Genomic DNA, 25,775 nt, shown 5'->3' with positions numbered 1-25,775 from the left:
TTCGTTCCTTCAATTTATGCGCCGATTTTGTTGGCATCTTCGCCCGTTTAGGAAGCGTAAAAGCTCTCCTCGACTTTGCTTCCCAGCACGCGCGCTGTAGCACATACGCTGCAATCTACACCGGACACGAAACAACGCAACATGTGATACCGGCTGTTAACGGCTGCCGCTTCTTTCGTGGCCTGTCCGGATGCCGGTCACGTTTCAAGGACTCGTCAAACGGCACATCCGTTCCCAAAGGGGCCATCGCTCAAAGCCGGCGGCAAAAAAAAAAAGGGCAAACGCAGACAACGATCCACTTCCTACGCCTCGCGCAACACCCCCCTACGCCAGTCTTCGCGGCGCCTTTTTCTTCAATGTAACGCCACCACCGACGCAGTCCGCGGTGGAAAACGTCGGACAGCTGCTCCGGAAGTCGCTTTATATCAAAAACCATTCCTCCTCCTCCTCGGCTCGCTTTAATGGCGGCGAAGAGGCGGGAAAAGGGTGGAACTCTCTCTCTCTGTGATATTGCCGCGGCTGATGCCAAGGAGAAGGCAAGGAAAAGCGTTCCGCCGGTGCGTATTTTTCTTTTTGTTTCAGGAGATCGTGCCGCGTAGGCTTCGTTTGGCCTCCGTCGTATGCCCTCCCTCGAGTTTTCTGCTTTTTCGCTTTCTGTTTGAACAAAGTGGAGAGGAAACACGGCGTACTACTATAAGGTACGTGCGTCGGTGCGAAGTTCGTCGGTACACTCAGCAGAAACTCGACCCCAGTGCGCTCGTAGCGGCGTCTGACGAAGCAGTCGCACGGTCTAGCTGAACCGGACGACTGACCCGTACCGACCGGTCGTGTTGTCTTCGTGGGACGACTTCGGCGGCATCGAGCGTTCAACGATGGGGAGCCTTGGAAGTGCACGGTGCGTTCTCGGTCTGCTCGTCATCTGCGTCTGCGCGACGTTCACGGCGTTCGCCCAGGAGCTGCAGTTCGAGTTGACCGAAGACAGCGGCGACAACAAGGAGCAACACGACATCTTGTTCCGGCAGAGCCCGAGACAGGTGGGCGAAGTGCAGCGCTTATTTTAGTATTTATTTAAAAAAAATAATATTTGAAGCTTCGAGACAGTTGAAAAGTGGGGCTAGCACAGTGAAGACCCTTGAGCGCTACTCTGACCATGTCGTCATAGTAAGGCTGGTACTGTTTATTTTTATGCTGATGCCATGTTAGGTCGCATGCACGATCTGTTCGCTCATCACGCGTTGCCATAATACTTGACTAATTTAAAATACATTTTTTATTTTGTCTTATCGCCGCCATCGTCATTCGCGCGACCTGTTAGCGTTGTAGGGAATAGTTACTCATGAGGCTGTGAACTTGGCTTTCAGTACGGAATTCTCGGCTGAATTTTTTCCGTGCACCTGCTCCAACTTTTGACCGGCAATCCCCTGACAAAGGATCTCTATTTTCTCCCCTGTAACGCATACAGCAGCCAGTACAAGAAGGTCTCATACTTCAACTTTATGCATAGTCATTGTCATCATCATTACCACAACAAACATCATCAGTCTTGTCGCTTTCACTGCAAGTTCAAACGCCTGTCCCAATGATATTCAATTAGCCCGGTCCTTCAGCCCTACGCTGTACGGAAAAGCTTTGCTGCCGACGAGATTCGTAAAAATAAAATTATTTCCCCGTTAAAAATAACTTCCCTTAATTTAAACGAAGAAAAATACAGCGAATGCTCACGAAGGTGACTTAAAGAGCAGAGATTAGCTTTTCTCGATTGGTGGTATTCCGTTCAGCACAGTAGGAATGACAACTATGGTCATTTGTGTTATGAAAAGATTATCAAATTCCTGCAGACTAGAATAAGTTTCTTTTCTCAACATATTCCCGAAAGCAAAGAGGAAGTGCCCGTTTCCAGACATTCACAAGGCACGCTGAAGCATAACTCGCCGCCAACCCTAACCCTACCGACAAAATCACCCTACATTTTAACTGGCGTACTGTAGATCAGTGTGTGTGATGGATTAATTACGAATATCGCTACTGATTCATTGCATGGTTCGAGTATGTGTCCGCCGCTTTATCTTTGTTAGACGGTCAGAAGTTAACTTAGTTTGCTTATTTTATTTTCACAATGCTTACAGTTGCTTTATTAACTCTACTAGTTTTCTCACATTAATAAAGTGTTCATAGCATTTATACGACGTTTTCAGTGCCTAGGCGTTGCGGTGCTTAAAACGTGACGCACCGATATGATTCATTTGGTGACTATGCAACCTGAGCCAGCGTAAGAGCATCGCTGTTTCACAAACGATGTTTACACTGGGCACGGTGGTTCCCTACACGCACGACGATTGCGTTCGTAAAACTCAAGCGCAGACGAGTCTAAGCGCCGCTGACACTAATGTCGTGCTTACATTCGCCTTATGCAAGTCTAGGGGGGCACCGAGAGGGTTTCCCCTTGCCTCATGAGGCGACGTTAATTGCTGTCGTGGGAACCGCGCCGCGGCTCACAAGTGCGGCTGTCTAGCGCGTACTGTGTAATAGCGCGGACATGTTTTCTCCCGCTGGCGTACATGAATTAGACGTGAAAGCCGTTTGCTCATCTTCGGAGGAAAAACGTGACGCTCACTTGACAAATGCCGACGCACCGCGCTCTCTTCGGAGTGTTTCCCATTACGTCGCCAGGTGGGAGGAACACGGCGTCAACTGCGTTTTCAGTGAGCCGCGTGTGTGCTTAGCGGAGAAGCTCACGTCTACTTGGCTGCATGAGAAATTATACGCCATTTGATGCACTTATAGCACTCAGTACTCTGCGTATGAATAATAATAATAATAATAATAATAATAATAATAATAATAATAATAATAATAATAATAATAATAATAATAATAATAATAATAATAATAATAATTGGTTTTTGGGGCAAAGGAAATGGCGCAGTATCTGTCTCATATATCGTTGGACACCTGAACCGCGCCGTTCTCTGCGTATGCCCTGAAATTGTTCTGAGTTTGTGCATTGTGATAATGCACATATCTTATTGCATAGTGTCAAGTATACTCCGGGGCTGTGAAGAATGTAGCAGTGTGGTTCTCCATAAAGCTTTTTTGTTTTTTGTATTTCGTGCATTCGGAACGCCCCCGAAGTATGCGGGCGTCCAACCTTCTTTCTAGTACGCAGAGGCAGAGCGTCACAATCGTGGAAAATACTGCCTCAGTACTGGAGAATCTGACGGTTCAAACACATTTTTCCACGTATGGTTCTGTGTGACCACTAACTTTACTCAAATATAGTGGTCAACTTTCCTCCATGGTCATTTTGCAATACTCATAAAACAGCGCCTGTTCTTTGCCAAATTTTTTCAACAATCAATTCGTCAAAAAAAAAAACACAGAATGTTTACTAGATTCGAATAAGTGATAAAGGACGGATTTGCACTACGTGGAAGATGACAATGAGCGGGGAGTGCCGTGGGACCTGGCCAATCCCCCGCCGTGGGTATGTGCCATTAAACCTGGGGACATCATCATCATCATCACCGAGCGCTCGCGCTAGGCCAGCTGCGAACAGACAAAAAAAAAAAGACTGCTCGGGGTATGTACCGATCAAATTAGTGTTTACGCACGAATAAACAAAGAAACTTGTCGACCACATGTCAAGCGTGCACGTTAAAAGAAAAAAATACATAGTAAACGCGCGAACACTGCGGGCGACTGCTGTGGGCATTAACTCCCACCTACTGCACCGCCATTCCCTCCCTCTTCCTTCGCTATGATAGGCTCATGATAGGAAGACATGATAGGCTCAGGTACTAATATCAAGGAACCTGAAGTAATGTCCAGCACACCAGGAGCCTGGGTAGATAGCATGTCCTAAAGAGACACTGCGTATAAATCCTTCCAATCTTTAGCTTTCTGTAAAACTGAATAACTTTATGGCTGTGTTTTGCGATGTTCAAGTTTACCGTGCGGAAAAAGAGTCATTTCTTGCTGAGAGAAGCTGAATTTAAAAAACTCTAAGTCTCCACGGTAATAATATTTCTGCGACTTCGTTTTATAACTCAGAACCATCACGGAAAGGAAACCAAATATGTTACAAGCTTCGAGCTTATATTAAAGCAACTATCATGTCTTGGCATGAAACAAGCAAAACAATAGAAAGACGCAGAAAAAATGCAGGCATGGAAAACTCATTAGTAGTTAGTGTATGGCATCAATTCTTTCTCTTGATTGCGCAACATAAACTCACGCAGAGAAACTACCCGAAGTCGTCAACTCTATGTGGTCTGCAGACGTGGTGTTTCTTCCATTCCTGAAAATACGGTCGAAGAATGTAGTTCAATCCACTTCCACCCCCCCCCCCCCCGCACACACACACACACATATACACCGGGCTTGCGTATACACTTTAATGGCAGAGTGAATATGTATGCTTACTCGTTGAATACACTGGCGCGTGGCTGATCTCGCACAACATGGGCTACAAATCACAGCTGTACGAAAAGCCCCACGGCACACCGCCCCGCCCGCAGAAAAAAAAAAACAGTGATGAAGAGGCAGCCCGACTAAGCGTTCCATAGCCAGGTTGACTAGGGGGCCGCAACATTAACAAGAAACGTCTGACATCTGCGGTGAAAGTTTGCCCAGGGCCATTTGTAGCAAACATGACTACGTAGTCTTTCTTTGCAGGCGCTGCATAGGAGACCGCGGCAGATGGGGAGATTTCGCCAGTGCAATAAGAAAAGTAGCAGCGCTCTGCTGCAAGCGCGCAGCCACGTTTTCTAAAAGACGACCTTTTCGTACAATTTTTTATGCCTTGCTTTTATTTTTCTCCCCTCATTTACGAGCTTCAAATGGAGACTAAAAGAGCCCGCCTTGTCTATTGTTGGTGGCAAATGCCTGTATTAAATTGTGCGCCTTTTATTATCTTTAGCATCCGCGCGCAATTTACTTAGCGTTTCTATTCCGAAATGATACCGGGTTAACTCCTTTAACAGGAATGGCTGTGTTTGTTGAGGGGCTGTTCGCACACATTTTGTTTTTAATTAGAGGTGTAGACAGCTGCAATGTAGGCACCGTGTGATGAAGTCCACATTTTTACTTGGGAGCTTTCTACACAAAGTGCATTCACACTTGTGTCTTTGGCAGCACAAACACGCGATGTCTTTTTCATCTTTTCTCTTAGTACCAAAGCCCTATTCCGATGGGTAAACCCTGAGCGGTATCTTGCGTTGATTGTATGCTTGAGTTGTTTGTATGCTTGTGATATTTTTGGTGTGTGACAAGTGAAATAAATAAATAAAAATAAATAATAATAATAATTGGTTTTGGGGGGAAAGGAAATGGCGCAGTATCTGTCTCATATATCGTTGGACACCTGAACCGCGCCGTAAGGGAAGGGATAAAGGAGGGAGTGAAAGAAGAAAGGAAGAGATAGGTGCCGTAGTGGAACTCTCCGGAATAATTTCGACCACCTGGGGATCTTTAACGTGCACTGACATCGCACAGCACACGGGCGCCTTATCGTTTTTCCTCCATAAAAACGCAGCCGCCGCGGTTGGGTTTGAACCCGAAAAATAAAGGAAATTAATATCCGCGGCTGGGATACGAACCTGCGGCGGCGCTTACAGATCAGCTTTGCTGGCCACTGCGCGAGAGCACTGCGCTATCGCCGCAGTCGAACACGCTCGTATTAAATTGCAGCACACTCTCGCGCTGTGCACTGCATATCGCTTTCTTCATTAACTAATACTACTATCAAACAAACATTCGCACTTTGAGCTTTGTGGCGGCAATGACGAAGAGATGTGCTCCACATGCGTTGGCGTGGACAACGTTGTGGCAGAAACGTAGCACTATAGAGCAATACGCGTTAGCATTGACAACATTGCTCCAGAAACGTGGCACTGGAGCTTAGGCCGCCGGCGTACATTGGGTAAATTGGTATTGACGATGAAAAAGTTGAAGACGCGCATAACTGGCTCCCTGGGTCATTGGACAGCTCAATCGCGCTTTCAGGTGCGTGGCGGTGGCGTACATCTGAAAAAAAAAATTGTACTCTCGCACAATATTTCCTGTTTAGCAGTGCTAGACCGCTGGCCATTTTTTAGGAAGGCTTCCGCAGAGACGCAGTCCACACTAGGCAGATTTTCCAGTCGACCGGGAAAGATCTACACGCCCGAGTACTAGTGCAACGTATCCGCTTCCAAACGCTTCACCGTCACACCAAGACGTAGCTATAGCCGGCCAGTCGCAGAACTGGCGTCAACGCTTTGGATTGCCCACGTTGATGATATAACTCCTCATATTACTTGTAAGTGGGTTTGCTCTGCCCGAGGTGGTCTAGAACGAACTCGAAGACTGGCAGCTATTCTTGTCCGAGGAGCTAACATACAGCGCGCATCTTGGAGCGGGTGCATGCCTATCGGGCTGAGAGAAATTCGCCTGATTCCGATTTTGATCTGGCCAGCAGCCACTCTGACGTACCTGATAATTCTGGAGAACAAACTATGCATATTGTCGCAGGAAGAAAGCCTCAGCTCATCCCCAAAGTTGTGGATTACCATCAGCATACCATACATCACAACGATCTCGGTATACCATCGCTAACGGCCTAATAGGAAGCACCATGCTTCCGTATTTAGCGGTCATATTATCAGCATACTCAAGCTGCATTATCAAATACTGCACTGAGTGTTTTGGCGACGTCACTGTGGAGTCAATTTCAAGTTTATGAATGATATTTAAGCCATTGATAAATGTTCCTTGCGCAGCGTGAGCTCCCACTCATCGATGATGGAATTCTGAGCTGAAGGATCATTGCACGAATGTAATCAAACCTCTGAGGGAAAGAAAACATCGTTACAGCTTCGCCACAAACTTTAGGTATAAAAGTTTGCCTTTTAGGAACCACCGAAACTAGAGAATGCCCTCCAGACATTCCAAAGAGGTAGCGGTGACCACACCAATTATCCACAAACTGGGGAGTCGTTATAAAAGCCAGCAATGTTCGTGTAACTCTTCATCAGAGACGGCTGCCAACCGGCCATGTCTGAGTGGTAGCACAAACCGTATTTGAAGGCAATTCTTTTTCGAATTCACTGCTCTGATTCTATGTATAGAAAGCCTCGTCTTTGTTTCCAAAGCTAGCTGTAGACAATGCATGGGGGCTATTAGCCAGTCTAGAAATTCAAGGCGGCCGACACAAAAGGTGAAACAGCCAACAGAATGCAGCAGATGTCGCATTCTGTAAATATTTTTTTCGACTCCCTTCTTTCGTCCTTTCATTATTGGTGGCAGCCACCATTGACAGCATGATTGATAACAAGACATATGGCACGCAGGCTCCGGTATAAATGGTTTTTATGGTTTTTGGGGGTTTAACGTCCCAAAGCGACTCAGGCTATGAGGGACGCCGTAGTGAAGGACTCCGGAAATTTCGACCACCTGGGGTTCTTTAACGTGCGCTGACATCGCACAGTACACGGACCTCTAGAATTTCGCCTCCATCGAAATTCGACCACCGCGGCAGGGATCGAACCCGCATCTTTTGGGCCAGCAGCGGAGCGATGTAACCACACAGCCACCGCGGCGGTTGGCTCGGGTGCAAAATAAACCGTAAAGGAAACAAAAGAATAGTTTGGGAAGGAAGAAATTATAATACCCGGTGAAAAAGAGATTTCTACTAAATAAAGATCGTGATTGAGGAATATATGTCGGGTGTATACGGCTATAGAGGCTGTAGGATTGTGGAGATACGAAGGGAGCGTATACTGTGCCCAGGAGGTCTCACTACACAGCTGGAAATCTTCATTCTATTAAAAAGAATATCCGAATCAAACATATGCCTGTCTGTCAACAACAAATTACACCATAAAAAATAACCACATAACCTACAAAAGAGACGCAGAAAGAGTGAGGGAGGAGGATAAGAAGTCCGCGGCTTGGACTGTCTGCCTGCACAGTGGTTTTACATATTGCAGCGTCACGATGGCATCTGTACGAGTATGGCGTATCGTGTGGCTCATTGGACGGTCGAATCCGAATCGTTTGTCGGCAGTGAACTGCTTCTACACCCTCCCTCTTCGATGCTGCATATCCCAGGCCACATTACTGCATCGCATTCGCACGGGCTGTGCTCGGACCTCTGCTTGCATGCATAAGACGGGTGCGGCATCGTCTCCGCTGTGTTCCACACGTGGTGCGTGCGGTTATGTAGAACAGTTTATGTGCTGTCCAGTGTACTATGCGAAAAGGTGTTTGTCGTTCGCTTCCCTCAAGAATACAGGGGCCCCACACAGTTCCCTGCAGGACATTGTTTACCCGCGTGAAAAACAGTGATGTAGAAATGAGGCTTCAAGCCTTCCTTTAAAGATCCTCAAGGACTCGGATTTGGACTCCAGATGATGACAGCAGGAGTTGTCTGTTGACTGTTATAGGTGATTGCATTTAGTTGCAGATCGTTCAAGTCTCAGGTATGTGCCTGATTTGTGGGCTATATTCAGCATTTAAGTGTAATGTAAGAACACACGTGGCTAAACACACCAGTCGCTTGATACAAACTCAACCTCAACCTGAAACTCTCATATCTGTGAGTGCATTGCTTTCCCGCAGTTTGATTTTTGAGATCGCCACAGTCTACATTCTATGACGCGGAGGACACTACCACTTTTCTCTTCTGAATGGGAACAACTTTCCAGAAGTACTTGCTGTGTGGCTGGTTGGTTCACAATAAATTTGAATGGTGCAAAGGAACAACACAGGAAGACAGATAAACAGCAAGAGCGCCTGTCCCATGATAATTTACTGTAACTTTTCCTCGGCTGCGGTAGTAACAGCTCGCGACCGGGACGCTTAGTGCTACTCACCGTCTGTTTTGCGACATCTGCAGTAACAGGTATCAATTCTTCGGCGTTTGTTTTCCTATAGCTCGGTGGTGTGGGTGTGCGTTTTGCCCGCCGGCGACTTCGTTTCAGTCTTCTCCAGAAATAACCCGCTGTATTCCTGCTGCTGTTTCTATGTTTAACGCTACGAGACTGCTCGGCTAATATCGTAAGGATAAGTGAAGCAAAAAGGAGGATATCCGATGTCATCAGCGCACGTGCCAACACCTCAGGCGTATCGTGTATGTAAAGCAGCCTCTGGATGCGCACCTAATTCATTTGGACGTCCGCGGCTGCTCGGTACACGCCAGGAAATGCACGTTATACGATCCATATGCACTCGGCACCTTGTCTCATTATATGTGCAGCATTAGTTAAGCTAGAAGCTGTGCTCGGCTGATCACGAAGGGCGAATTCACGAGAATTTTCGGCCCTGAAATCGCTTCGTTAATGCACGACATTTGCGTAGCTGTATATATAAATATGGAACGTTCATAATTACGTATAATTATATCATTACACTCGCACATGGCGCCGAAACTCTAGAAGGCTAACAAAAAAGCTTGACCTTAAATATAAGAGAACGCAAAGGGCGATATAAAGGGCAGTGGTGGGTGGAACTTTTGGAGACAGGAAGAAAGAGTCAGTGGATTACATACGGTGTAGTCGAAATGAAAAGGAAATGGGAATGGGCCGGACATGTAATGTTTTTTTGTTTTTTCCTCTTCTTTCTAATTACTCGTAAATTTCACCAAAGGCACAATCATTAGCTTGACACCAGTTAACCCTATCCTATGGGGTTTCCCCACTGAACCCTGGCCAATCCCCCGTCGTGAGTATGTGCCATGTCACGGAGGCAACAACAACAACAACAACATGTAATGCTAAGGTAAGAGAACCGATGGTGCAGTACGGTAAAGGAGTGGATGCCGAGAGATGGCAAACATATCAGAAGGCAGCTGAGAGTGAGGTGGACGTACGAAATTAGGTTGCTTGCGAAGATATGGTGGCCATAGTGGCACAGGTAACCATACATGGTGGCCGTATCTGGCACAGGCCATAGCTGGCAAAGGACCGGATTAATTAGAAGGGTGTGAGAGAGGATTTTGCCATGCAGTATATGTGAGTGGACTGTTGATCATAGTGATATCATAAAATAAATAATCATACTTATTTAAGACTAAAATACGCCCGTTGATAGGCCCGTGGACGAAAGGCCTGAAAGTAAACAAATACCAAAATTAAAAAAAATAGCCAAGACGTGGAAACACGGGTAAAATACAGCGGAAAATTAGGCTTCCGCCGTACTGCACGGTTTTAGAATGCGGACGCGCGACGAATCTCGGCGACGTGTAACTAGAGACAAAGCACGCGAGCGGACTTTCTCTTCCACGTTCGTTTACTCGTTTTTCGCTCTTGCCCACCCCTCCTTCCCCAGTAAACGCTTTGGGACGTCGGCACGCCCAAGGCCGACGAGCCAATTATCACCGCTTTATGCAAACGAGATGCATGCGACGCGTGGGGCAGTTGTATGTTTCCACCCGTCTGCCGTGGGATATGGCAGCTCGGACTGGCGAAATCTCCGCCACGTCTCGAGGCCAATTTAGTTTGCGGCGAGACGAACCATACTGCACGAAGAAACAGGGCGAGGCGTGCTGGTATGCGGCGTATACCTGCAACATTATACTTGTAGAGCAGGCCATGCATGTCACGCCCCCGCCTGGTTACTTAGTGAAGATGCTCAAGGACGGTTCTGACGTAGGAGCAGGCGAGGAAACAAACAGTCTAAAATAAATTCAGGTGGTCTTTGCTCCGTCGAAACCTTATTGATGCAGGAATGCAGTGTGGAGATACCTCGAGGAAAACTGTCGACAAACGCTGAGAGGGAACTGTGTTGCTTATTCACGCATTACATTTGACACTTTGACCTTTTATTTCTTTTTTGAAATTAAATTCAACCTTCAGCTTACAAAAGCAATGGCGTGTGATAGATCAAGTAGAAAGCGGACAGAATCCCCTCGGAAGCCGCATTGGCGATGTCAATGACGTAGTCTGTATACGTTCCCGACGCCGCCGTCAGAATCTCGGACTTGTTAAGCTCTAGCAACGCCAAACATCCGTGAAACACGATCGGCAAGCCAACATCCCCCCCCCCCCCCCTTTCTTTGTCCTTGTCCTGCGGGCAGTTTTCCTGATGAATCTGAAGGCTTGGGTGCTTACAAAGCGTCTTCTTGAAGGCTACGTGTGTCTCCCATCATTAAAACGTACAAATTATGCCGCAGATTGCACGTAAACATCTAAATTACTACCTAACTGACCATTGTGCTATCACCTACTGAGCGCATTACGAGAGATAATAAGCCATGTTGTGCAATCCCTACAGAAGGTACACAACACTTGCGGCAGAGAACACAGAAACCGGCCGCTTTCTGCGTGCACAAAGCGCGATTTTGAAGACAATTAAAGCAACAACAACAACAACATCATCATCATCATCATCCTAACTACGCCCACTGCAGGGCAAAGGCTCTCCAATTAACCCTGTCCTTTGCCAGCTGCGCCCACCCTATGCCCGCAAACTTCCTAATCTCATCCGCCCACCTAACTTTCTGCCGCCCCCTGCTACGCTTGCCTTCTCTAGGAATCCACTTCGTTAGCCTTAAGGACCAGCGGTTATCAAGGAAACATTTCTGCATTAATAGCATAGTACATAGCATAATGCGCTTTATTGTCGGTCACTGTGTTTCCTACCAGATCCAGTGCTATGGCCTACGGCGAGTGTTGTCTAAAATCGACAATGTCTTACTTGCACATTTCTTATTGTGTAAATAGTTTGTACATACTACTTCTCCCCCTATCCTCTATTCCTGTCCCCTCATCTCTTTCATTTCATTTCTCCATTCTGCCTGCTGTCCTTTATTTCCGCTGCCCCAGCTCAGGTGCTTCAGTATCGATGGCAGATGCCGGGGCTAGCAAAAATCTTTTCCTTCCTTTTTACTATTAGTCTTAATAAAACCACTACCACCACCTTAATTGCAACCGTGAATTGCGAAGTCCAGGACAAGAATGCATTTACACATTAAGACGGACGTATAGAAAGAAACCATAAAGACAGCAGAATTCAAGGCCATCACGGTGTTAAGGCTTTTTCATAGCGGCGTGCAAGTATTCGAGACATTAGAAGCCGATCAAACATCCTTACTTCGATTCACTGAACGAATCGAACAGTGCATATTCAAACATATTTCAAGCTATTCGTGCATGTTCAAAATTATTCGAATACGGTTTAAATTCTTCGAATAGTTTTCGAATACCTAGCATAACTCCCGAATATCTTTTTACGATTTCTTTCGAAAAGTGCCACATTGACATAGCTTCCACTGACGCCTTCACAGCGTGGTGTCACGATCGATCTGCGAGGAAGATAGTTCCGCGCCGTAGCAAGGCCCATTCATTCATAACGCTCGCGTATGACCCCTTATTGCGCGCCATGGTATAGGAGTAGCCATGCTTAGCAAAAAAATCGCGATGCCTTATTTTGGGAGGCCATAGCTCATGGCTCCTGCCCTTCTCATCTACAGAGATCCGCCGTAAGTTTATTCGCGGTCGTCATAAATTGCAAAAGTTAATTTTCTGATAGGTATGATGTGACGGTCATTAAATGGCCAGTGAGGACAACGCTATCAATTTTTTTGCTATTAAAATCCGGTAGTTCGGCATTTTGTGGCTTTATTGCCGCTTGTCCGGCAGCGAAAGGTGCATTAATTGCTAAGAGATTTGGATTCGAAGTTGAAAAAGTTTTTCCCGCCGCTACGATTCAAACTCTGGACTGTCTAATGACGAAACAGGACAAAAGTGACGTAAAGCGGCGGAAACGGAAACGTGGACTCCGTGATTCCTTACAGAGGCACTTGGAGGTCCTCTGCTGCTCTGCCTTTCTAAATCGAGGCGCTTAACGAAACCAACCGGGCACGCAGAACGCATAGCCACGAAGCACCCCAGAACATACCGAAACTCAGCTGGGCGCTAGTTGCGCTTCCAGTTGGAGGTTTTCTTTGACTTTAAGCATTCAGGTTGTCTTTTTTCCGTCTTCGTGGTGTGATAAATGTGCACGAGGGGTTTCAAAACAAAACTTATATACTTTTTTATCGATCAAACACGCAAACTTCATGCACGTTTGTCAGCCTCCGAGATCTGTGGTTTCTTTACTCCTATTTCGTCATCACGCTTGTACTTGCGAGATTGGCCTGTGGTGACGATACGTGTGTTTTAGTCTTGGTCTTATCTACCTTACAAGAGTTTTATGTGTTTAGGAGCTGGCAGTCTATCGATACGAGCCTACTTCGATTTCTCCGCAGTTATCCTTCAAGGGAAACTGGCCCCGTGTGACGACCCTCTACCGGAGATCGGTTTCGAAACATTTGGCTGCCATAGCTGTAACACTATGAGTTATAGTGTCATATTTCAGCTACGTCATCAGCGCTTTGCTGATGGCTCTTCTCTTTGGGGTTATGCGGGTGGCTCTAAGAACAGTACATCGTAACCCCCCCTGATGCGGGACCCGTATCACGGAGGAATAAGCATGGTGTCGCTGTTCCGTGCGTTATAGTCGTTCCTGCGGTGCAGTCGGCAAGAGACCCCTTATTTTCTGTCTCATGACGTTTGATCATGCGTCACCCGCATAAAGGAGGAGGTCTTACTGCTGGGTTGTTGTAGTACTTGCTATTTATATCTCGCTAGGTTGTAAGACGCGATCACGGGGGCCGAAGCGCCAGCTAATACTAATGTCGTGTAGCATAACAGTAAAAATGGCATTGTCTTCTGGAATGACTACATCTTTCGTACAAAGGCGCTGCTCGGATTTCGCAAAGCGATGGTGAAGTTACATGCGTCGCCTGCTCTCTGAACCATGCACTCCCACTTAGGGAATACGGTTTAAAACTTTATTATAACGCACCACGCGTAGTTATGTGTTTAACAGATTAATAGCTTGCATAGAAGTGAAAATAAACCGATACACAGGTCATATAAACAAGGATTTAACTTGCTGGTGTTCGTGGTCGAATTCGGAGGGCATTTATGGGCACGAATTTTCTGTAAAAAAACTCCTTCTTTATAATTATTGACTATTTTTAACATTTTTACAAATTTTAGCAACATTTCACCGGCTTTCAGATTTTTTCGGCTTGTTTGAAACATTATTCGCCCCAAGTATACTGAGAAAATAAAGAAAATACGGGTTTCCATTCACCAAAAGAATATTTTAATGAGTCACAGTAATAGCCGAACAGAGGAATTCACAATAATTGAAATGAAAGATCGTTTAATCAAAATTGACTGACGTTTTCGTCGGTGAAACGGTAGAACTGTTACGGTTCGTCACCGGAAGCTGGGATAGGCTCGATGCTATTTACATTCATGTTGGAAACCGGAGGCTTATGTCGAGAAACACACAGCGCGCTTATACGCTGTAATCGTGCACTCGGACACGTGGTTACGTTAATTGCTTACGTTGGAAAGCGATACAAGCATTTCCATTCCTCATGTTATCCGCGTCTGGCGACTGATGTATTCGGAGGCTGTAGTCCGCATATCTGCGGTTCTTTTTCTCTGCTCGTCTTTCGCTACGAATAGCGCGCTTTTTGCACGCACATTTCGCAATTCGAAGTCCTGCAGTGCCACTTAAGAGGCTTTTCAAACTGTTTTGGGAGGATATATTCCTTTAATGACGTCCCTAACGAAACTGTGCACGGCTATACTTGTCGACATTAGCCGGTTCGCACCATAGGCTGGAAATTTTATATGTTAACCCTGAGTAGAGCTTTTGGGTACCTGATATTAAGCCGGAGAAAATACAAATAAATAAAACGAAAGAACTCGCGCCGAAAATATTTTAAGCGCCTCCTCGAAAACCCAGCGAAAACGGTGAATTTTCGCGCAGTTTTGATCAGCCCGACCTCTTGGGAGTTGATCAGTTTGAGCTAACTAATTATCGAATTAAAGAGTACACTAATACCCCATCTCTATTAAAACAGATTCCTAAGGTAACGTATCTGATCCGCCGAGGTGGCTGCCGCGTGCGACTGATAAGCGCAGATTCGTGGAATCGAATTTCGGCTGCTGCTGGCGTTTATTTTTTCTTTCTTTTGTGCAGTAGAAATGCCGATACGACCCTTTGCTGAGCGATTGCCGTGCCCGCTAAAAGACCGCAGATAGGCAAAAGTCAATCCGAAGCCTTAAGTTATGACGTCCCTCATATATCACGTGCGGCTTAATTTTGGGACATAAACAGCGCATGCAAGTGGCATAATCATCATCATCAACATCAGCCTGACTGATGATGTTGATTATTCCGAACCGAAGCGTGGGCCTTTATATAGTATATCCGCCATTTGAATGTCTCTGCGCAGAGGAATGGCGTGGGTGGTCCGTGCCGGAACAGCAACCACTGCCGGCCGGAGCTGTGCTGCCTGCAGAGCCGGGACCACAACCGAACGTGCCAGCCGCTGGCCAAGATCGGCGAACACTGCACCGAATCCCAGATCAAGGGTGGATCTTACCCGGACCACTGTCCTTGCCTTCAAGGTGCATATGGTCGCAATCGTGCTGTACTCGAAAATGCCCGCCTTCTTAGGCTTTCGAGAGGCTATAGTATACTCGAGATGGGCATTTTTGCTAGCGCTCATTCCAGGGTTTCCAGGGCTAATATATAAAAATTGCTCAGCCGCCGCGGTGGCTCGGTGGTTAGGGCGCCCGGCTACTGATCCTGAGTTCCCGGATTCGAACCCGACCGCGGCGGCTGCGTTTTTATGGAGGAAAAACGCTAAGGCGCCCGTATGCTGTGCGATGTCAGTGCACGTTAAAGATCCCCAGGTGGTCGAAATTATTCCGAAGCCCTCCACCACGGCACCTCTTTCTACCTTTCTTCTTTCGCTCCCTCCTTTATCCCTTCCCTTACGGCGCGGTTAAGGTGTCCAACGATATATGAGACAGATACTGCGCCATTTCCTTTCCGCAAAAACCAATTATTATTATTATTATTATTATTATTACTAGCGCTTATGAATGACCAAGTACGAGGCGACAGACAGAGATTTGGAATGCTTGGCATCAGCTACACCTTTTACTTGCTAAACACGGGATAAATATACAAAGCTCCCTTCGTACATGCACACGCAGACAGAACCAATGAAGATAATATTGTAGTAAAAAAAATTACGTGAACAACCGGTGAGGAGGGTACAAAAAATGTGTTGCTGACGCAAGAAGCGGTGTGAGTGAAGTGACACAGTTTAAAGGTGCTAACTCGGCATGTGGCCTCGCAAAAAAAAAAAAAACAAACAATTACCTGGCTTTTACATTTTTCACACAGCGCAACAAAGACGGCACGAAAGATGAAGGCAAAGACGATGAAGCGCTGACTATCAACAGGGTTTATAGGGGAATGTAACACATATCTAGACACTGAAAGCAAAAATCACAAACAAAGTTATCTAGAGGCCATGTAAATATCTCTCTCTCCCCATGTGGCCCGTAGAAAACCTGTTTGTGATTACTGCTTTCAGGGACGGCGTAGTGGTGGGCTTCGGAATAATTTCGACCACCTGGGGATCTCAAACGTTCACCGACATCGCACCGCACACGGGCCTCTACCATCTTTGCTTTGGTGCATACATATAAATATTTACTTATTCCTGAGTTGGAAAGTAAATATGCTTAACGAAATGCATTTTTTTATTTCCAAAATTCATGTTTTCTAAAAAAAACAGGGAAAAACCGTTATTTCTTTCAGAGCTTTCAAAGTTATTGAAATATTATATCTCTATTCATGACTGCGTCGTCGTTGTGCAAAAATCTGTTGGAGTAGATCACAAGAATGACGAGAGGGGAACGTTGACAGGCGACCAAGCTGTTGTGCCGCGCACACATGGCGTACATCCTTTAATCTTCTAATCGGCAGGCGGGGCAGCCAGATTTCTTGTTCTGAGCTCCGCTTCATAATGACGCGATGTTTGCATTACCAAGGTATGAATTTCTTTCATTACAGTCAAGGTGTGTTAGTTTCAACATTATACAAAGGTCAAAAGTATACAGACGAGGGTCCTGTGGTCAGGAGACTGTACCGGGACCTTCGATATATCATTACAACAGAAGAAACAATAACAGCTTAGTTTCCGGGTGGTTATAAAACGCATATATTAACATATGGGTATTTCGACACAAAAACAGTCTAAAATCTCAGTAACACTAGTAAGAGGCTTATAAAAAGAAAACATCAGGAATCTAACAAAAATACCTTGAGCTTAATTCTGAATACAGGCAAGGAATTTCAGGGCATATTCACCGATAGCATCTGCATCCGCACTGGTTATACGACCAAGCAAACGCGTTATAAGAAACAAATCTTTAGCTTCCTGTTATGTGGAACGCAAGCGTGGACGCTGGGTGATGTAGTTATCTTGGGATACTTCGAACCGGACTTCAGGGCATGACACTGTTGCACTCTTCAATCTAGATATATCTGCCGTACAACGAATGGCAAGACCGCTGGAAGTTACTGCTACTAATACTGGGCCACACCATTCCTGAAAACCGTTTAGAATTGTGCCCCGGTGTGTAGGATGGGGCTGGTTATTGACTGCGAAGCGGTCTTGCCAGCTTCTTGCATACTTCCCAAATCAGCAACACCTGGTGTCCAGAGCACTTTCTCGCCAGGATATCCACGAACATTTCTCGCGGCGTGCCGTTCGGACACATCTTGGTTTTTTGGCGTGTCAGGAGTTTTATGCTTGCAGGATGCTGTGGCGGAAGCAGCGCTTTATATTTTTGTTCATTTTTCATGCTCTTGTAGCGGAAAAAGATGTATTTCAACAGGAGGAGAAACAAAGTAGATGCGTTGATCAGTTTCTAGGTAATTGCATGCCACCTTAATGCATATATGCCGAATACCGCATGAAGTTGTTCAGACACGCATACACCGAGTGATATGGCCGAGTTCACCACTATTTTTATACGTCTAATGTATTATAAGCTAATCAAGTGGAAAACAGTCATCGCGACTAGTTAAAATTCTATAGCCCAAATAGCGCGTTGAATGGTTCCATGTTTATTACTCACTCATGTCAATATATGCCAGACTAATGGAAAGTAACTGGAACGTAATTGCTAGAGGCGAGGGTAAGAACACGCGAAGGTAGACATTTTTTTTTCAAGGTGAGGGCAAGCAGCATATTTTATGAAATGAGGACGAGAGTGAGGGACCGACTGAATTTTTGAAAGCTGAGGGTTGAGGATGAAATGCAAAAATGAGGACATCTGCTCAGCCTTTAGTAACGAGAGAAGGTCGATCAACCAGATAAACGGAAATAAAGAATTACTCACTTCACGTGACATATCGAAGGTTGTTCACAAGAAGCAGACGACGTTTCGGGCTGCATCCAGTCCGTGCGGGTGTGGCTCCACCTCGCGGGCGTGTCGTGAAACTCAGCCCGGCCGGCGCTCTCTCGCGACCCACTTAACAGCGTTGGCGGGAAGTCCGGTTTTCCGCTCTCTTTTTTTTTTTCTGCGCACTCAGCGAATGAAAGGCAACATGGCGGCCGGTCTCTCTCACGTGCTCCGACGAAAACCGGATTCGACAGGGTCTCCCAGCTGGAGCTGGTTGTATGCGGAGTGGCCGGTCTTCAATGCGTCTGCTACGCTTGCTCTTGACACTTCTGCGATGCTATTTGCCGGGATGGCGGCATAGAGATGACGGATAGCCACTCGGTCGATAGAAGTGCCGCTAATTGTCTTGTAACGGAGTGTATTTCTTCCTTCCACCAGCCGTCGAGTCCATCCAGGCGGTTCACGCTTCCTGAACGTTCACAGCGCTTCTTGGAATTTCTACACTATTCACTTCCACTTCTGACAAGACTTTCAGAGTCTGAAAGAAGTCACAATCTTGCACTTTTTCACGCAGTGACAGGGCCTTCACTTTCGGTCATTCTTGATGCACAGAAATAAACCAGCGTGCGTGGCATGAGTAGTCTCCTTTTGGATAACTGGACTTCCATAGACTGAAGCGTGGAAAGTCACTGGGGCGAAGAAAACTCTTCGGGAAATGGCTGCGTGATTGATTTAGTCACACGTTCTTCACTGTATGAGAAGGCGCCCCGAAACAGAATTCGCAGCTCTGAGCTTCACGGATTTTGACTGGAGTGGGCACAACAGACCCACTATCTCTTCTGGGGTTATCACAGAACAAGCTTAAGTGCTCCGTGGGCTACTCCTTCGTGGCTTAAAGGAAATCAGCGTTATCGCGACTACCACGACGCGAACACGCGGCATTGCGCGGCGACTCTTTCCGCGTTAAGCGCCGCTTCAAGTCCCGTTACAGCGGCACACACTGGACGCTGTGGCGAGGGCGGCTCGGCGCCGGTCGGCATGGAGAGAAGTGCGTCGGCTTCTTTTTCCTCTCACTGCCGCTACGCGCTTCATAGCGTGCATAATTAGTTCTGTTGCTGTTCGCTTTTTACTCTTTTATTTTACACCTGTGAAGCGAGGACGAGTTTTTTTTTTTTTGTGGCGACGAGTTCGCCGCAGGCAGCAGCGGGTTCTGTGAGTGTGTAGGAGAGGCAGAAAGAATGAAGAGTTGTGAGAGTGAAACCCTGTAAGAAACATGTGGCGCGTCACAGTTGTGCGGGTACTAGCCGTGCCCTTACTCTGTTGCTGTGACATTTCCTAATTCTTTCTTTTTTTTTGTTTGCTACCGGAGCTAAGGGAGATGCGACGGTCGTCAGTGTAGTTGCTTGCTTGGCAAACTGACTCCGGACAAAAAAAAAAAAACTATCAACAAAACAGGGGCAGACGAAAACACAGGAGACGACGTCCACAGGCACTATGTGATGATCGGTCTCGGTTATTGGTTGTTTGAGCCACTCATTGCGTTGATAGTGAAATAAAAAGGAACCAGTAGTTGCGTTAATCTGGTCTGAAAGTGAGGTAAGAACTAAAGCCCTCTGAAAAAGGAAGCTGCTAGGAGGATGGTTGTTTACAAGAGTTGCAAAATATGTAGCCGGAATGAACCAATCAGGACGCATGAAAAGAATTAATTCTCAATAGCGCTAAACAGGACTAGGCATAGGAAGAGAAAAACACTGCGCATCAGCGCCGTGCCTGTCTCTTCCTATGAGTGGTCCTGTTGTTTAGAACTTTTGAAAATTAATTCTTGTCATGGAGTACCAACTCGCCCAGTCTGCCGTCCATCTACAAGCTGGCGGTATGCTTGGTCAGTGGGGATTTTCACGCGGTGTATCTTCTGGCTAGCTTTAGGACAGTCTATTTTTCATTGTAATCGGCTTTCCAAAGGGGGGAAACCAGATAAAAGACATTAATCTTATCCGCGAAAGAACTCATTCCACCAGGCTACCCCTTACAGACTTCGCAGGGTCGTAGTAGGGCCCCTGATAGCTGCAGGAAAATGTGAAAAGATCTTAGTTGCAGCTTGCACATCAGTGCACGTAATTATTGGAATATATTATATGCTAGTATGTATGTTTATGAGGTATTTGTGATGCATAAGAAATAACATCTCGGCTAAATATTACGACCGTACCCAGCCAGCGCACCCAAGTGGTCACAAACTGTATTATTACTCTGTGCTGCCGGCACGTCGAACTATTTTTTGACGTCACAGAAGTGAAGCCTGTTTCTGCCTAGTTCTTGGCACTTCGCGGGCGTTTTTTTTTTTCATCGACGTTATAGTAGCCGCCATCTTTGGGACCAGAAATCGCAGCGAAACTCCCGGCGTTTTGCTAATGCGCTTACCGCCAACCGGTTCCTGCGCACACTGTGGAAGCTAGCCGCAGTGCCCAAAGATGGCGCCAATGGAGTTGCGTTAAACCTCTCTATACAGCATTCGCACGGCTCCTGCCCTGTTTCCAGTGTTGGTGCGCAAAACAGGACTCGATTTGTGACCAGTGTGGTCTAGTTTACTTCGCTTTCTGTAATAAGCATTGCTGCGGCAGCGCAGTCGGTGGCGGAATAACCCAAGGACCGTCCCTCTAGTAGCTATGAGCGACAACCTCTACGTCAGCCAACGCTTACTTTAATAATACGATAGCGTTAAGGGTCCCGGTTAGCTGATAATCCGGCGTCGGCGTTGCGTCGAGAAAATGCTGATTGGCCGACCGGGTCATGAACGTCAAAAACACATGACCTCGAGCGGTTAAATCAAACACCCCACAAAGAACACACAGTACAACAGTGATGCTGTCGTTACACAATTCCTCATTGTTCTGCAGGGTCGTGCTGTCATTCCATCCTAATTAGGTCGTGCCTCGGAAGAAAAAAAAGATTGCGCTGAAACGAAAAATGGCTGAGCCGGGAAACGAACCACTGCTCTTTGGTTCGCGAGTCGGTTGTGCTATCCCTCGACCACTGAGGAGCGTCGCTAAAAACAGGCGTTATGTGTCCTGGGGTGAACATAAAGGAAAATAAAAAGAATAGCCAGTGTCTGCGAAGCGATATGCAAAGAGGACTCCAGGCCGCTTAACGACCCCTTAACGCTATCTCGTCATACCTTCAGGCGGAGATTAAGTGTCCCCAGAATTATTTCAGTGCCAGCTACAAAGCTCGCTTCACAATGAGACCCGTTTGGACGCCTTGGTTGGTTTGCTCGTCGTGGTGCGGCGCCAGTTACGGCGAGCTCTGGTTATCATCATAGCGTGGGCTGCTGGAATAGAACTGCCAAACTCTGACTTATAGAACCGGCTTCTGGTTGGAAGGAGAGTGCGTGGGAGCCTTTTCTACGAGCATAATCTATAGCGTCCGATATTCTAGCGTCCTTCGGCCTCTTTGTGAGAAGATCTATAGAGGGGAGCCCTGTGAAAAAAAAATCAATAAATGAAAACTTGTTCCCCTATTTCCCGTGGTATGGCGCTAGTTATGGGGTGCTCTCTCCTTTTCACTACACGCACAGAACAGTTATGAAGAATATCGAATGGAGGATGGGAAGAAATATTAATATGACAAATATGGCAAAAACAAGCTGATTTCCCCACTAAAACGTTCTATTGAGCCGCTCGTATGGAATTATGAGAATATGGAGCCCATAAGATATAGAAAGACGTATAGAAATCCATGTCTCGTCAATACGAAGTCTATAAGCACTCCGCATAGTTTCCGTACGATTTCGATACACTGGACATGACTTCATATGGAGTCCTTAAGTTTCCATACGTTCCTCCATACAGTCCATATACCGACTCGTGATCCATTCTGAGTCCGTAAAATTTCTTGCGTAAACGTGTGAAGTTACGTAACTCGTCATATGGAAACTTCCAGTAGGGCTGGCTGACACAGAATTCAAGGAGACGTTATATCAAACTGTTTCTCACACGAAATGTTCCTCGCAGGCATCTGCTCGCTGACCCGAGATCGGCGCCGCAACCGAGGAGACAGCGGGGTCTGCGTGCAGTCCCAGGGACAGCGCCAGGAACCGTCTGGGCAGAGGCCTCGGTTCACGAGTCCCGTGCTCGGACCGGTCTAAAGGCGAAGGAGCTGCCCCGCGAAGACGGCTGCCATCATGCCACACCAACGTTTCATTACACTCGCCGGCACCCAATATACGCACCAAGGCTTCTCTAATTCAACAACTTAAATCTCACCACGCCGTGATGACACCATAGACCTGAGTCGGGAAATGAGTTCGCTTTAGCTGATGTGCTTCCTGTAGTACAGTTTGCAAGAAAGTAACAATAAAATGGAAATACGTGCCAAAGTCGTTAGTGCCCATTCGTGAGTCTATACCTTAAGATTTAAATAGTCATTTGGTAACAGCAGTCAGGGTCCTAGCCCGACTTATATTTTTCTATCGAGATGTGCTGAATTACACAATTACACGTTTAGAAAACTCCGGTGAAAAGTGGTAACAAGTGTATTCAATATGTTATTACGACAGTGGATACGTTTGTGCTATGTGAAAATGATCGCGTTACGCAAATAGGGAGCAGTTTTTATAAAACGTTGACGATATTCAACCTATTGGTAACATTTACCTCTATTTAGGTATGCAGGAGATTCATAAAAAATTACTTTCTTACTCACTTTCAGAGCCACATCGTTTTATAGCAAGCATACGCTAAATTTGTGACTGACATTGCTCGTCTTGACAGGTACCGGAAATTGGCCTTGTGTGTTAATCGGACGCAATCGACAGGTACATGTGATTACTTGAATGTTCATAAGTTTTTGTCAAAAGCCCACCGGTCTGAATGCGCGACGACAAAGCTTCGGTTGTGAACGCCGCTTTACTAACATTCAAGTTTCATCACAGTGTACAATCGAATCTGGTTATAAATACAGGGTTTACAACGAAATAATGCATGTAACGGAGGAATGACGATTCCTCTTGGAAGCTCGGTCATTACGGGCTATAACGAAGTTACGGCTACAAGTAAGTTGGAGGGGCCCGACTGTTACTTCCTTATAACGAAGTTCAGCTTATCTTCTTTGAAAAATATGGGCTCTATAATTCTTTGTTTTATCTTACAAGCAGAATTTTACACCGTAGTACAATGTCTTCATCTCATTATGTGTACAAACTTATAATTATGTCTTTAATGAACCTGGCGATAGAAAATTTGTCGAATATGTGGACAATAGTACCGTAGGCGGAGTAGCTGTGGAAGGAGGTTGAGTCACTCAAAAAGCTGTTTTTTAGCTACTTTGGGAACATGTGCTGCTGTCTAGTGAGTCCATGGTGAAAGTCGTATCCTTTTCCTCCACTTCAGAGGCTCTCAAAAAGGTGGGAGTCACTGGGATCGCTTTTTATACGGTGGCGTTCAGAAAACGCAATCGATTGAAGCCCATTTCAATAGGCGGTAAACCGCTTTTAAGCACTTGTTAGCGCTTCTAAGAGTGCAGTCAGCTTCCATAAGCACACATTTAAATAGATGCGGCTCTAGCGTTTCTCTGGGCTTTGGAAATGTCAATTTTCCTGCGAATCGCACATTTTTCAGCAAAAAGCTCGAAACGCGGCAAAAGAAATTTCAATTAGATTTTGAAGCCCTAAATATGACATCCTAAGTGTTTAGAAAAAAAAATTGGTGGCATAATTTCAGTCTGGATTTCAGGAGGCTACAAAAGGGATTTTGGCGTAATGTTTTGTTGAATATTATTATGACCCAGAGAGCCGGAGATTAGGATCGCGCAAAGAACATAAAGATTAGGAAAGCACCCGCACCTTCTATATATGTGCTGAAACTTGTCGTCTCTTTTTGCTCCCACTTAAATTGTGCCCCATGTTATGTACTTCTTGAGGACAATAAATTGTTTTTGTATGCCTCCCTGTTCCATGCGCCGATGTGTCTATGTAAGAGCCGCCCGATGGACTGACGTTCCCAATTACCACGCTCGATGACGTCTTTGTTAGAAGAGCAGAGCGCTTTGGTGCTGCATGGGACATTGTGCGGCGCAGGAAGTACCACTTAACTGCTCGCCCTTTACTGATGACTTCGCGTGCTTCAAAAATTTTTGCTTATCATTTTAGCGGTGGAGTTCAAAGGCTTGATTTATCTTGTTTTTTTTTTTACTTTTCAATTGCCACGCAATACACAAAAGACTTCGGGGATGGTCTAAGGCACGGGAAAGCGAAGGTGCCGTGTTTGCGCACCAGGCTCTGGCTCATATCCCGCGTGGAACTATGAGCGTTACAATTCTTTTTCGCCTATCGTTCTGAAGAGTTTAGAATTGTACTGAAGAGTTTAGACTTGTACTGCGGTTTAAGGCCCTTTGGCTCTTGTTTTTGTGTTTTTGTTGCAAAATGCCGGTGCCTTGTCTTATCGTTCATCATTGACTTGCACTGCGTTGTTGTTTGTTATTAGCAGTCACCCTTGTGCGCTGTTGCAGCCTCTTCTTTTCGCCTTTAAATATCTTATCCCGCGTATCAATTCCAGCAGTAGCGGCATCACGCGTTCCCTTCCATTTCCTGTATAAATATCCCATTTCCGCAATAAAAATTCAGTTGAAGTCAGCGCTGTGGTGTCTTGTCTCGCTTCGTCCCCGTCTTTATTCGCGCTGTATCGCATTATGGAAAATTACCAACTAGCCTGATCTGCCACTCTTGCGAGTTTAGAATTATTCGGGTAAGTTCGGCGTCATGTTCCTCAGGAGGTTCAGCATCATGTTCTTCTTCATGTTCGGAATTTACCGAGAATAGGAGCTAGAAGTATTTCACGCCTAAAAGGTAAGAAAGGAAGATGACGAATGCGCGCACTTGCTAGCGAGCATAGGCGAGAACCGTGGCTTGGCAGGACCGTTATACGCATAAAAAAGAAAGATACTGTCCGTCTATAGCTGATATTTAATTAAATCTGCTTTTATTCGAGTTGTACTGCAGTCGAGCACGTATATTTTGAACCCAGATATACCGAATTACTGCTTATAACGAACGTTTGGAACATCCGGTTGAAAATCCAACGCAAAAGTATAGCACCAATGTTCGCCTGTATAAACTCGTGTTCTGAGGAACATTCAATATATCGAAAGGCGCGCTGCGCCCCTGCAAGTGGCGCTTCTCCTGACGGCGCTCTTCGATCACCCTTAGCGCGCGGCGACGGGTATATAGGCTGCGCGGCTTTGGGCGCCTGCTGGCAGCGCCAGCACTTTGAAATTTCGTGTCGAGAGGAATGCGGGGTGACCTTCGGTCTCTTGCCCTCATTTTTTCACGCCAAATCGCTCTCATGCGGTGAAATCAACCTAATCAAGGTCTAGCGACAGTGCTTGCCTGGCGTGATTCGCTGACGAAGGCATTGCGGAACCAACTGTGCCTGAATTTTAATTACATTATTTTATTTATAGTGTTGTGGTAACATGATCTGAGATCTCATATTAGGCAGCGACCGGTTCCGAAGAGTCGTCGGCTGCGGC

At 46.1% G+C, this 25,775-nt stretch overlaps 2 protein-coding genes across 2 annotated transcripts in view; one reads left to right on the top strand and one right to left on the bottom strand.

Annotated features, from left to right (window-relative positions):
- Positions 1–19,568, bottom strand: part of LOC144107866 (CMP-sialic acid transporter-like) — a 112,146-nt gene extending 92,578 nt beyond the window's left edge. The window contains exon 1 of the mRNA XM_077641085.1: positions 18,249–19,568. Within this exon, the coding sequence (XP_077497211.1) occupies positions 18,249–18,260 (12 nt within the window). The 5' untranslated portion in view covers positions 18,261–19,568. The remainder of the gene's footprint in view (positions 1–18,248) is intronic.
- LOC144107868 (uncharacterized) lies at positions 566–24,197 on the top strand. Its single transcript, XM_077641087.1, has 3 exons — positions 566–1,034; positions 15,278–15,452; positions 22,262–24,197. The coding sequence occupies exons 1-3, from the start codon at positions 873–875 to the stop codon at positions 22,393–22,395; spliced, it is 471 nt and encodes a 156-aa protein (XP_077497213.1). The 5' UTR covers positions 566–872; the 3' UTR covers positions 22,396–24,197.
- Positions 24,198–25,775: the final 1,578 nt, after the last annotated feature.

The sequence above is a fragment of the Amblyomma americanum genome, chromosome 10 (assembly GCF_052857255.1).
Source record: "Amblyomma americanum isolate KBUSLIRL-KWMA chromosome 10, ASM5285725v1, whole genome shotgun sequence".
NCBI lineage: Eukaryota > Metazoa > Arthropoda > Arachnida > Ixodida > Ixodidae > Amblyomma > Amblyomma americanum.
Note: the sequence above shows the minus strand (reverse complement) of the source record. Positions and strands in the feature narration are given on the sequence as shown.

Excerpts from the sequence above, each read along its gene's own strand:
- LOC144107868 (XM_077641087.1), top strand. The coding sequence starts at position 873 with ATGGGGAGCCTTGGAAGTGCACGGTGCGTTCTCGGTCTGCTCGTCATC. Across the intron at positions 1,035-15,277 it reads TCCGGCAGAGCCCGAGACAG|AGGAATGGCGTGGGTGGTCC; the intron begins GTGGGCGAAGTG and ends GTCTCTGCGCAG. Across the intron at positions 15,453-22,261 it reads CCACTGTCCTTGCCTTCAAG|GCATCTGCTCGCTGACCCGA; the intron begins GTGCATATGGTC and ends TGTTCCTCGCAG.